The 12,638-nt window shown below is 49.5% G+C and overlaps 1 protein-coding gene across 2 annotated transcripts; it reads left to right on the forward strand.

Annotated features, from left to right (window-relative positions):
- Nucleotides 1-9,274: 9,274 nt before the first annotated feature.
- On the forward strand, nt 9,275-12,153 carry NFKBIA (NFKB inhibitor alpha). 2 transcript variants are annotated; one of them, XM_027572177.1, is made up of 6 exons: nt 9,275-9,624; nt 10,259-10,367; nt 10,705-10,915; nt 11,203-11,291; nt 11,424-11,684; nt 12,019-12,153. In XM_027572177.1, the coding sequence occupies exons 1-6, from the start codon at nt 9,398-9,400 to the stop codon at nt 12,064-12,066; spliced, it is 945 nt and encodes a 314-aa protein (XP_027427978.1). In that variant the 5' UTR covers nt 9,275-9,397; the 3' UTR covers nt 12,067-12,153. The 2 variants fall into 2 exon arrangements, with proteins under 2 accessions (XP_027427978.1, XP_027427976.1); XM_027572175.1 differs by having other exon boundaries at nt 9,296-9,624; nt 11,203-11,684.
- Nucleotides 12,154-12,638: the final 485 nt, after the last annotated feature.

Below are 12,638 nucleotides of genomic sequence, written 5' to 3' on the forward strand. Positions count from 1 at the left end.
TTCTCTACCAGCCTATAAGCACCTTGAGAACAGGAGCCCTATTTTAATTCCTTTGTACCTCCAGAGCCCAGCACAGTGCCTGGCACAAAATAAGTCCCTATGAAATGCTTGACACATTCATGTTCATATATAGTAGGTTGGGTTTTGGGTTTTTTTGTTTGTTTGCTCTTTATTTTTTATTTTTTATTATTATGTTCAATTAGCCAACATATAGTACATCATTAGTTTTTGATGAATGGATAAAGATGTGGTTCATACAATGGAATATTATTTTATTTTTTAAAGATTTTATTTATTTATTTGAGAGAGAGAGTAAACGAGAGAGAGAGAACACAAGCAGGGGGAGGGGTAGAGGCAAAGGGAGAAGCAGACTCCCTGCTGAGCAGGGAGCCCAATACGGGGCTCGATCCCAGGATCAGGACCCTGGGATCATGACCTGAGCCAAAGGCAGATGCTTAACCAATGGAGCCACCCAGGCGCCCCAACACTTTCTTTTCTTTGGAGATTTCTTTCCTCATATTAGCCATTTGTGTCAGTGTTTCACATTACCTTAACCAATCCTTTGACTAAACATAGCTCCAGGCAGTTAGAGACAGACATCTGTGCTTCATCCTGGAGCAGGAACTAAGAAAGTAAATTTACACAGAGGGAAAGTCTCTGATCTGAGGTCTAGGCACCCCCAGATTAAGAGCCTATCTGTAGGAGCTGTGACATTTTGAAAGCACCAAATTCACTGTCACCTTGAGCCTTTTCTGTGGGGCAAAAGGGGTGACGGGGGGAGCTGGGTTTTGTCCTCTCTTGTGGGCAGATTTCTTTGGTGAGCTTTTCTTTTGTGGTGCCTGTGGCCACGAAGGAGGCTACCCCAGGAACCTCCACTTATTTTTAGCCTCAGTTCAACACCCTACAGACAGCAACACTCTCACACACCACTGTCAACTTTCAATCTTGCTCTTGCCAGTATGAATCACCCAGGTTGGCCTGACAAACTGAGAGAATTAAAAAAAAAAAAAAAAAAACCAAAAGTGAGAATAAGAAGACTTGCAGTGAAAAAGTCTTGGACAGTGGAAAGTCACAAAGATGCCCTGACATCTAATATGTCTAGCAGGCCCCTCCCCCCATGCTACTTTTATCAAATAATTTCATGTATGTTCATATGTAATGTGATTTGAATGAAATTCTCTGTGATCAGTCTGAGATGTGGAGCCTGCACTGGAAAACCTAAACTCCTCCCCTAGGATCCTCTTTAAGGAAAATATATCTGAGAAATGAATGGTTCTAGATGTTACCTGAGTCAGATAGACTACACTGGGCTATTTCCTGGTCAGGTTAGTGGCTATATGCTTTGTTATGCCAGCTCAAGCTCTCAAGGTATGATATTTGCTGTTGGAAAAGTTGCTGCTTCTGAAAGCCATCGGAGGTCACCCTGAAAGGGCAGCTGCTGGGTCTTCCCAGCGACACCCCCATTGGGTCCAGCCAGCCACGCATCCATGGACCTTCAGCTTTACAGTCCACTGATGGGAATTCTGAGGATGCATCATCCTGCCTGGCAACCTTTCAGTCACCCAGACTGATTCCCATTCAGCCCCCTTCCCTTCATTCTAGGTCCACAAAGGATTTTTGACACAGGGGATACTGTAGGCAAGTGTTCCATTATTCCTCTACACTAGAGCTGCCGCCCCAGTTTCCTTTTCGATCTCTCGTCCTGGGGAGCCGGACTCAGTAGTAAGCAAGACTCCAGGACCTCACCTACTTCCATACTAAAGGTTTTGAGGAGGACTCTTCCTCCTTACTCTGGGGCCCACTAGAGGTTACTCTCAGGCAGCAAAAGAGGGGAAAAAGAGAAGGGGGAGTCCTATCTAGGTCTATTTATAATTTCCTCACTCCTCTTACAAATGCACTAATCCCCAGACGGGCTGTGTTCTACCGTGGCTCTGGTTTGACTTGCTGTCCTCCTAAGAGCCTTTACTCCACAGTGCTTCCTTCCTTTATAAAGTGGGAATAACACCTTGCTCCCGCCAAGGCAGAAGGGGGACCGGAGGAGTCCTTGAGATGATTTCCAGATAAAGAAGAAAAGTTGATTGGATGAAGAGTAAGGTATTCACAGAGAAGGAGAGTCAAAGAACAGTTATGACAGGGCTGAAGAAAAGAGGCTCCTCATGCCTGGGGCGCCTGGGTGGCTCAGGGTCCTGGGATCGAGCCCCGCATCGGGCTCCCTGCTCAGTGGGAAGCCTGCTTCGCCCTCTGCCCTTCCCCCTGCCCGTGTTCCCTCTCTCGCTGTCTCTCTGTCAAATAAATAAAATCTTAAAAAAAAAAAAAAAGAGGATCCTCATGCCTGAAACAATGGACTGAACAAGGGAGACACAGAAGAAATGAGTGTCTTCCTCCCCGCCCAGCCATGCCCATTCCGTCCCGTGTTCTTAAGTGTCTAACTGGAGTCAAAAGAGGACAGGAGCAGTAGTTAAGCGGTGTGACCACATGTGACCACAAGCCCAACGTGTAAGACAGACGATGAGAATCAGAAGGGTTCAGAAGAGAAGAGAGTTCTCCAGGGAGAGGAGGACATGGAAGGACTCTTGGAAAGGGCAGGCCCTGGCAAGGAAGCAGAAAGACGTTGCTCCTTGGACAGAGTGGGGGAGCAGAGGACGCAACCCAGGGAGACCCAGAACAGCTGGAGCAGAGGGCTGGTGCTGGGGAGAAATGGGGCATAGGAGCAGCCGAGCTGGGCAGAGTCGGACCCTGGAGGGGTTTCAATGCGGCCTGAGGAATCCCGACTCCATGCTGCCGGGGAGGGTAGGTTTCTAGAGGCTCTGCTACAGGAAATAACGGGATGAAAATGTGTGTTAGAAATAGTAGTGAAAGGGGATGGAATTGTAGAATTACAGAACTGTAACCCTTTTATAGCACTTGAGTTTTTAACCATGTGCACGTGCTACGTTTCAACTTAAAAACTAATTTTAATACCCTAGAAAACACAAGGTATAATTTGTGTTGATACCTTTGCAGATGTTTAAAATAGAAACAGTCCAGGGGCGCCTGGGTGGCTCAGTCGGTTAAGCGTCTGCCTTCGGCTCGGGTCATGGTCCCAGGGTCCTGGGATCGAGCCCCGCATCGGGCTCCCTGCTCAGTGGGGAGTCTGCTTTGCCCTCTTCCACTGCCCCTGCTCGTGTCCCTTCTCCTGCTTTGTCTCTCTCTGACAAATAAATAAATACAATCTAAAAAATAATAAAATAGAAAGAGCCAAGGAACACTGTAGAGTATGGGGAGCAACAGTCGGAGGGACAGCATGGGGTGAGAGGTTTGCACGCTGACTTCGGCCTTCTGAGTGAGTGGCTGAACCCTTCTGAGCCTCAAATTCCTTTAAAACAGAAATAATACCCACCTACAGACGGGTTGTGAAGATTAAATAGGATAAAGTATAGCAAGTGCCGAGGCTGGCAAGCTTTCCGTGAATGCATACACAAACTGAGAAGCTCCTGTGGTAACACAGGGCCTTCACGAACGAGCAGGACGGTGAGAACGGAAAGGGGGTGGGCTGGAGTCACTGCGAAAGCAGGATGAACGGAACTGACCAGCCACAGGACTCTCAGGAGAAGGAACACTCGCAGCTTGCCCTCGGGACCGTAGGAAATGATGCACCATAGTCGCACCTAAATATCCAGTCTGGGCGGCCATCTTTAACCCAACTTTTCCTAAAGTCCCCTCAAGAAAAGGTGATTCCTCGGAGAACAGTTATTCCACAGATGGCCTGAAGATGTCGCTGGAGACAGTACCATCCACATGGGCTTCTCATCTGGGCGTCTGGATTCTGGTGTTAAGGCAAAATTCCACAGGGACTCTCTACCTAACTCCCCTCCCTCCACGCTCCTGACCTCCGTGTGGCCTCCTCTTTCTCTCGTGAATCCTTGTCCTTCCCAGTACCTCCCTGTCCTGATGCCCTGGCCACGTGGAGGTGGATCTGAGTCCTTCAAGGCAGCAGAGCCAAAGTTGTGACTGGGTTATACGTATGCTTCCCTGTTCTCTCTCCATTGTCATGTTCATACAGATTATTTACCAAGACCTATAGCCATGCTGTCCCCCCCCCCCACACACACACAGTCCCCTTGCCTCCTGAGTTTCAATCAGTGAATGTCAGGGCACCCCTGTTCCCTGTCCCCCATGCTCTCTAACTTCTCTTCTAAATTGGCCCAATTTTCAAATATTAACAGTTAAACATTTGGTGATGCATTAACCCACCTTGCTTTCTGAAAACAGTAGAGTTCTTGGTAAAAATAATCCCTAAACTTTAGCCTACAAATAGCCCTAGCATATAGGAAATGATGAGCATTCATGAGCCAAGCTGAGGGAATAGGTCACAGTCATGAGACTAGACTCTGACAGCAGAGATCTGGAATAAAGGAAAAACATTCCAGGCCAGTTTTCCCCTTTCTCCCTGATCACAGCTTCTGGCTTGTGACCCTTCTTACTCTGTCTCTCATTTGCTTTCAGTATTTAAAAACCAGCCTAAAAATAACTTTCAGAATCAATGTTTTTATAGGTATCCCCCATGAACAGCCTCAGAGATAAGCCTCTGAGACTCATCTCAATTTCTAATACTTAGCCACGTAATCTGGGGCTCTCCTCCAGAGGGGAGAGGCTCTGGAGGTTTGGGAAAGACATTAACTTATAATTACAAGAAGGGGCTGAGGATCAAGGTTCCTAAATCTTTACTTATAATCTGAAGCACATCTTTTAGCAGCTATGATTCTGTTTACCTCTGTCCTAAACCATTCTCAAGACCTTAGACCACAGAAGGTAAAAACAATGTGCACATATAGTTTCTGGCAGTAGATTTAACTCTGATGCTGAGAGGGATCATGAGCCCCACACCTGATTATGGTGCCCAAGAACAGGGACCTCCTATCATTCATGCCTCGTAGCCTGCGAAGTAACATGTTCTTCTGTGGCACCGCCCTAGTGCTGAGCGTCTTCACACCCTGACTAAACTCAGAATGAATTAACGCCCCAGATGAAATAGCAAATAGACTGGCATGCAAAGGAGGCAACGTGCTATGAAGCCTCCGCCCCCCTCCCGCTCCAACTACTCCTCCCTGAACGCAAGAGAACATGAACAACCCTACACACCTATGGATAGTCCTTGGTTACCACCAACAAACAATGGAAAAGGAGAGCCAGGAATTCTGGCCAGAGTGACAAGTGCAGGCCTCCCCCTTCTCTGACGGCAGGTTACCAAACAGGCAGCCTGGGCACGTGGTTGGGGCACCAGCAGAACAGGAATACCTGAACGAGGTGTTCATTGAAAGGAGTTTAAAACAAAAGTAACTAACTAACTAACCTAAACAGTCTTTGTGAGAAAAATCAGAACTTCGTCGAATTGGTTATACTTGTTTTACAGTGAAATATTTAAAAGTTCTTTGGGGAGAAAGAACTCTCCTTTCAGGGCTTAGAGCCTCTGCTTGCAATCTTGCCTGCCAGGAGCAAGCCAAACTCCCTGGACAGACACACTTCAGTCCCAGCCTCTAGTTCCACGGAGGAACAGAGACCCTGTAATACCAGGGGTGGGAGTGGGGGGCCAATGATGGGGCCTTCCCCCAAAGCACCAAAAAAACACATCATACCTCAGCTGAAAGAGAGGTCATAAACTCAAAACCTGTGGGCTGTTTGGCCAGAAGATGCAGAAATGCATTTTGTTTGGTTCCCATGTTTTAAAATTTTTACATCAAAGTCCATTTTCTGATTTTTTTTTCAACAGTGGAATAGCAGTACTGAATCTGAAATGCTGCTTGGCAAAAATTGTCTGAGCTGAGTGTGGGACATGCTTTCCCAGGTCTAGTCTGCTAGAGATGACACCACTCTCCTTGGATCCAGTCCCATGGCCAGCGTCCCTCAGGTATGAAACCCTCCTGGCCCCTATGGGTAGGTACTTGGGTTTGGGACCCTTTAAAGCTTTGATCCCCCATTAAAATGCAGAATTTGTAGCAAAAGAAACATATGAAGGCTTTGACAGTGTTATTTGCAGGTCACCACAAATGAAGGTCCTGATGGTCTTTCCTCAGGAAAGATCCAGAGAGAGCTTGGGAGCTGCAGGTTCTGAGAGGGGTGGACGGAAGCAGTTGCTAACTATCATAGGAGGAAAAAAGACCACGCCTGGGATTGAAAGCAGACTATAACAGCAGAATTTCACAGCGGGGTGGTCTGTTAGTGGTGTGTCTGACTTGCTTGCCCTTCAGGACTGTGCCACGGCTCCTTTCTCTTCCGGTCTGGCTGCATCAAGCAATGGGTTGCCTTTTTCAGGAGATCGATTTGCTAGGGCTAAGACAATTTGAGTTTAGTCGGCCAGGGCACCTGCCACAGGACACCCTATCGTGATGTTAAGAAAAGCCAAACCTATTGGTCCACGCTCCAAGCTGCTAGGCCACTGGGCACTTCCCACACCATGCATTTTCCCACCCAGGAGGAGTGTGCAAAGGGCCTGTGATGGTGCTCCTTCCCCCATGGGGGTGCTCCTGCCCAGAGCATCATTGACCATCCTGTCATTCCCTATGGCTATGTCCTGAGCTAAAATAGAAACCCCCTTCGAGGTTAACGTGGTCTTTCTTTTGTCTTTTGCATTGAAAAAAGCCAAACGACTTGAGCATCTGCTCATGCTTTCTGACTTCCAAGTATGTTCTTTACCATCCAAGTAGTAACGTTTGTTGATTTAAACCACATAGAGCTCTAGATGAGAAAGAGAACACATGTTGGATCACATTCAAAATGGTCTCCTAGGTTGCAGAAAACCATAAGATACCCCCTTGGGAATTCCCACCACAGGGACAGGTCGTCAAGGCTCAGCATCTCCCAAAATTTCCAAAAGCATGATGACAAATCAGTGAGTGCCTGGGCTTGACTCTTACCACTAGGTGTCACACCACACAACCAGGAATAAAGACTACCAGGTCTTGAAGTCCGTCAGGAATGTAAAGGAGGAAAAGGGAGTGCAAGAAGGCTATTGAGATACTTTTTATTTATGCACGATTTTCTTCCTTAATGATCATTTTTTTAATTTGCAGCTAAAAATCCTCTTCTAAGCTATATAAGTGGGGCATTTAGAGTTCAACATTCTTTCTTTTTTTTTCAGACATGAATATTCCAGATAGGGGAACATCAACCCTCTATTTTACCTAACGATTGGAGTAGAAAATATTTTGAGTATCCTCTTCAAATTATAGTACATTCAGCCTCATTTCTACAATGAGTATTCAAAAGTGTAAATACTACAACTGCTTTGGCCCCATGATTAATATGTTGGGATAGAAATTAGATAAACTGCCATGGGGTGCCTAGGTAAATTTCTCTGCATTTCAGTTTCTTTTTGGAAAGATAGGAATGATACCTATCTTACAAGAGGAGTCCTGACAACGAACAGTGTATTGCAAGAAGTGTGGGAATCCTTCCATGAACCTATAGTGTGATATTTCCAAGAGACATAGTCACCCTTAAGCAGCTATATATGTGTTTGTGGACAAGCAATACAATTTTTAAGCAGCAAAAAAACCTTAAATGACATTAAATCCAATCTTATTATAAAAGAAGGTAGACCTCAGCGAAGTTAACTGATCTCTCCAATTAATACGCAACTAGAGGTGGAGCCCGGAAGTGAGATCTCCTACTTATAGCTGCTATTCTATTCTGCCTCAATAATTGTATACTTTGTACATAATATGCCTACAGAGACAATGGAGTCTATCCTTGGGAAGTTTTCATTATAACATGTGATCATTACTATCCTGAAGGTTTTATTTCTTGATTTTCGTGCTTTTCCCCCCCTCATATTTTTTATCTTCACTGCCCCCTGACCCAGGTTCCCTCCATTTAGATAGCTGGAGGAGTGGAAGGAGAAGAGATGGCAAACGGTTGGTTGGTTGGTTAGTACATGGCCAGTCAAGGTAAAGATGATTGCAATATAATCACCAGAAATTTCTGCAAAACTATGGAGGCTCCCTGGGGCTCATCCTGAAAAACTCTGACCCAAGTTGCTATATTTTGCCTGGACCAGTAGATGAATTCAATTATATGCTTGCTGGCTAGGAGATGGGGGTGGCGTGGGAACATAAGTTCTATTTCTGCGGGTGAAACCGGAGGATGAGGAGCCTGGGGTGGCTATACACATTGCCTGGAGAGGTCCAACTGCTGCCCTCCCAGGGCGGGAGAGCACGGAGCCAGCAAGGGGGTAATGGTAGGGCTGCCGGGAGCCTCCTTGTAGCATGCTTAGCAACTACTTTCTTAGCCATCCTTAAGGCCCTATCTTGGGTAAGGCACTGCTCAACCTATTCTTCAGCCTCTTCCAAATGCTTCTGCAAAGTCACCCAGCTGGGCACCCAGAAGTAAGCTGAGGATCCATTCTCTGCAGCAGCATGGTGCAAATCAGGGAACATGACCTCAATAATTATTTTGTTCATGCAGGGTAGCTAGCTACAACCTCTACTACAAAGATCAACACCTTGCTTTACTTGAAAAAAAAAAAAATGGCCATGTTCAGCATGTTCCCTGAATACAGTCACCAGGACTGTTTATCCCGAGGAAATGATTGAGGGTTCTCCAAGCCTTAGGCTCTTAATGCCAAAGCATTCACAACTTCTCCTGGGCGGGGGGGGGGGGGGGGGGGGGGGGGGGGGGCGGGGGGGGGCGCTACATGTCCCTGCGCGGCAGAGAGCCTGGTATTGGCAGGAAGGCAGAGGCGGCCTGCGACCTTCTAACCGGCCACTGCGTCCTTCCCCGCGGCAAGAAGTTTGGGGAAGCACATCCCGACGTCCAGCCATCATTTCCACTCCTGTTTTCAAAAGATCAAGAATCGGAAAGGACCGGCCGATCGGCAAACCCCAAGGAGGAACTGCCCAGCAGGTCTGCGTTCACTGGGATCTCAGCAGTCGACGACCCCAAATCGAATCGACCGTGGGAAACCCCAGGGAAAGAAGGCTTCTTGCAGAGGGACGGGATTACTGAGTGCAAGCTGCAGGGAAGTACCGGGGGAGGGGACCTTAGTCGGGAGGACTTTCCAGCCACTCAGCGTTCATCAAAAAGTTCCCTGTACATGACCCCAGTGGCTCATCGCAGGGAGTTTCTCTGATGAACCCGGCTCAGGGTTTAGGCTTCTCCCCCACCCCACCCCCAACCCCCTCCCTCCCGAGCAGAGGACGAGGCCAGTTCTCTTTTCTGGTCTGACTGGCTTGGAAATTCCCCGCGCCTGACCCCGCCCCGGAGAAATCCCCTGCCAGCGTTTATAGGGCGCCGCGGCGGCGCTGGCGAGCCCACAAGAGTCGCAGCCAGCGATCCTCCCCTCCGTGACACTGCGAGGCAGCGAGCGCGCAGCCCGCGGCCGAGCGCACCTGGGCAGCAGCGCCAGAGCTTTCACCGCGCCATGTTTCAGCCCGCCGAGCACGCCCAGGACTGGGCCATGGACGGTCCCCGGGACGCGCTCAAGAAGGAGCGGCTGCTGGACGACCGCCACGACAGCGGCCTGGACTCCATGAAGGACGAGGACTACGAGCAGTTGGTGAAGGAGCTGCGGGAGATCCGCCTGGAGCCGCAGGAGGCGCCGCGCGGCGCCGAGCCCTGGAAGCAGCAGCTCACCGAGGACGGAGACTCGTAAGTGTCGCGGGGCCGGGTGGCGGGGGCCGGGTGGGGACGCCGGGCCTCCAGCGCGAGGCCCGCGAGGCGGGCGCAGTCCGGGGTTTATGCACCGCCGCCCCCTTCCCTCCCCGGAGACCGTGCAAAAGGCGGAGGGCTGAGCGTGGGGGCGGGGGGATGAGGGTCGGACCCCGGGGCGGCGGTGCAGCAGCTCCGCCTTGCAGCCGCGCACGCCTTCTCCCCCTCCCCCCGCCCCCGGCAGGCCGGGTCCGGGTTCTCTCGGCGGGGGCGGGGCGGCGGTGGGGACGCGAAGTCCCGGCTTTGCAAAGGGGGGCGGGGGGAGCGGGAGTTTCTGCCCCGCTGGCGGGCGCCGCGCGGCCGGGAGGGGAAGTACAGGGCGTTCCGGCCCGGCGGGAGGGCGGGGCGGTCTGACCGGCGCCCGCCGAGGAAGCGGGGGGGGGGGGGGGGGGGGGGCCGGAAAGTCCCTGGGCGCCTGCCAGGAACACTCAGCTCATAATAACCTCGCGGAAAACACCGCGGCCTCGGCCTCCAGAAACCCCGGCCTTGCGCAATCCCCCGCAGCCCGCGCCGCCCTGGGCCCCACGCAATACGCTCACCAAGCCCTCGGGGTTTTTCCCTCTCTTCCCCTTAGGTTCCTGCACTTGGCCATCATCCATGAAGAGAAGGCACTGACCATGGAAGTGATCCGCCAAGTGAAGGGCGACCTGGCCTTCCTCAACTTCCAGAACAACCTGCAGCAGGTGCGCCGGCCTGCCCAGCCCCGTGCCTCTGACCCAGTGATGAAGTTGCATCTAGCACAGTTGCTCCCAATTCTTTGTAAATTAATAATCACTAGTCCTTATCTACCCTGACCTTTTACATTGGAATCAGCCAACGTCCTAGAGAGGAAAGAAAATCCCATTGATTCGGTGAGGCCTTTCTGAAAGCCCACCTGGGGCCTCCGGGATTTGTCTTGCCCCTTATACCTGTTTCGGAGGAGCAGCACCCATGACTAGGAGATCTCTGGGGTTCACAGGGAGACGGACTCTGAGTTTGGGCCATGGCTTACCCTCTTTCTGTTCCCTCTTCTGTTTGCAGACTCCACTCCACTTGGCTGTGATCACCAACCAACCAGAAATTGCTGAGGCACTTCTGGAAGCTGGCTGTGATCCTGAGCTCCGAGACTTTCGAGGAAATACCCCCCTACACCTTGCCTGTGAGCAAGGCTGCCTGGCTAGTGTGGGAGTCCTGACTCAGACCTGCAGGACCCAGCACCTCTACTCCATCCTCCAGGCCACCAACTACAATGGTACGTCTGCCTGCCCTACCCTGCCCATCAGAAGGCAGGTGACATGGAGAAGGGAGAGGTGGGCCAACTTTAGGAGTCCAGGCAAGGGTGGAAACTCTCAACACTTGGAAGAATGAGAAAATATACATGCAAAAGGCCTATTTGATGCCTTAATAAAGTTCATTCAGAGCCCAGATTGTGGGTTCTCCAAATTCAGAAGCATTTGTTTCCTAAAGAATAGGTGGAAAGTTCTGCTTGAGATCTGAGGGTTGAAACAAGTGGTTATACTTTCTTCATTGTTCTTGTAGGTCACACGTGTCTACACTTAGCCTCTATCCATGGCTACTTGGGCATCGTGGAGCTTTTGGTGTCTTTGGGTGCTGATGTCAATGCTCAGGTGAGTGCTTCACGTCTCCAGACGGAATGCATCAAGGCTGCAAGGCCCTCCTCAATAAGACTTCACGTGCTCTTGTTACAAGCAGAAATTCCAAACTCAGCCATAAACATCTCAAATTCCTTTTGGTTTCAGGAGCCCTGTAATGGCCGAACCGCCCTGCATCTTGCAGTGGACTTGCAGAATTCTGATCTCGTGTCACTCTTGTTGAAGTGTGGGGCTGATGTCAACAGAGTGACCTACCAGGGCTACTCCCCATACCAGCTCACCTGGGGCCGCCCAAGCACGCGGATACAGCAGCAGCTGGGCCAGCTGACCCTCGAAAACCTTCAGCTGCTGCCAGAGAGCGAGGATGAGGAGAGCTACGACACGGAGTCAGAGTTCACAGAGGACGAGGTGAGCCTCAACTTCGTCACTCTGCCCAGAGCAATACCCTCCCAGGCCCCTAGAGCCACTCTTTATCCAAAGAGCTCAACATAGTGAAGTTCTCACACTTTAGTGTGCGTGACCAGTAGTACCCCAGAAGTGTGTCTTCATTTTTTGCCCTTTTTAAAGGAGAGGAGAACTAAACAAAAACTCCCTCAGCCCCTGAAGTTAATTTGTATTCGGATTATGGAGAATGGAATGCAAGAATACTTGAGTTATTTCCAGGGACAGCCCTCACCATTATCCCAGCACCTTTGGCAAAGCTCTGGAAGTTTAACGTGCCTTTTCTTTTTCTTGTTTTTAGCTGCCCTATGATGACTGTGTGCTTGGAGGCCAGCGCCTGACGTTATGAGCGTCGAAAAGTATCTAAAAGAACATGGACTTGTATATTTGTACAAAAAGAGAGTTTTATTTTTCTAAAAAAAAGAAAAAAAAAAAATCAAAAAGGGTTACTTAAGACCACACTTCACACTCCCTGGCCTGAAACATTTACTATGGTGCATCAGCCCTCATTTTGTTATCTTTGTGAACTTTGGAAGGGGGACAAGAAAGATCATTGGAATTCAAAGAAAACCTTTTTCAAACCTCGTCTTTGTGGGGTTTTTGGCAAAGGGACAACATTTTATTGTGCTTTTTGACTGAATCACCATAGATTCCATGGCTGAGTCTGGTGGGCGATGTGTAACGACCAGGTGTGTTATTAAACCTTTCAGGCAGGGATGTGGGGTTAAAAGTCACTACCTGTCAAGGTTTGTGTTACCCTCCTGTAAATGGTGTACATTGTGTATTTTGTTGGTAATTATTTTGGTACTTCTAAGATGTGTATTTATTAAACAGATTTTTACAAACAGAATTCTCCTGATCATTCTCTTTGGGCTGCTGAGGGGCTCCCAATCTGAATCTCCAGGGGAGGTGGAGAGCTGT

The sequence above is a fragment of the Zalophus californianus genome, chromosome 6 (assembly GCF_009762305.2).
Source record: "Zalophus californianus isolate mZalCal1 chromosome 6, mZalCal1.pri.v2, whole genome shotgun sequence".
Taxonomy (NCBI): Eukaryota; Metazoa; Chordata; class Mammalia; order Carnivora; family Otariidae; genus Zalophus; species Zalophus californianus.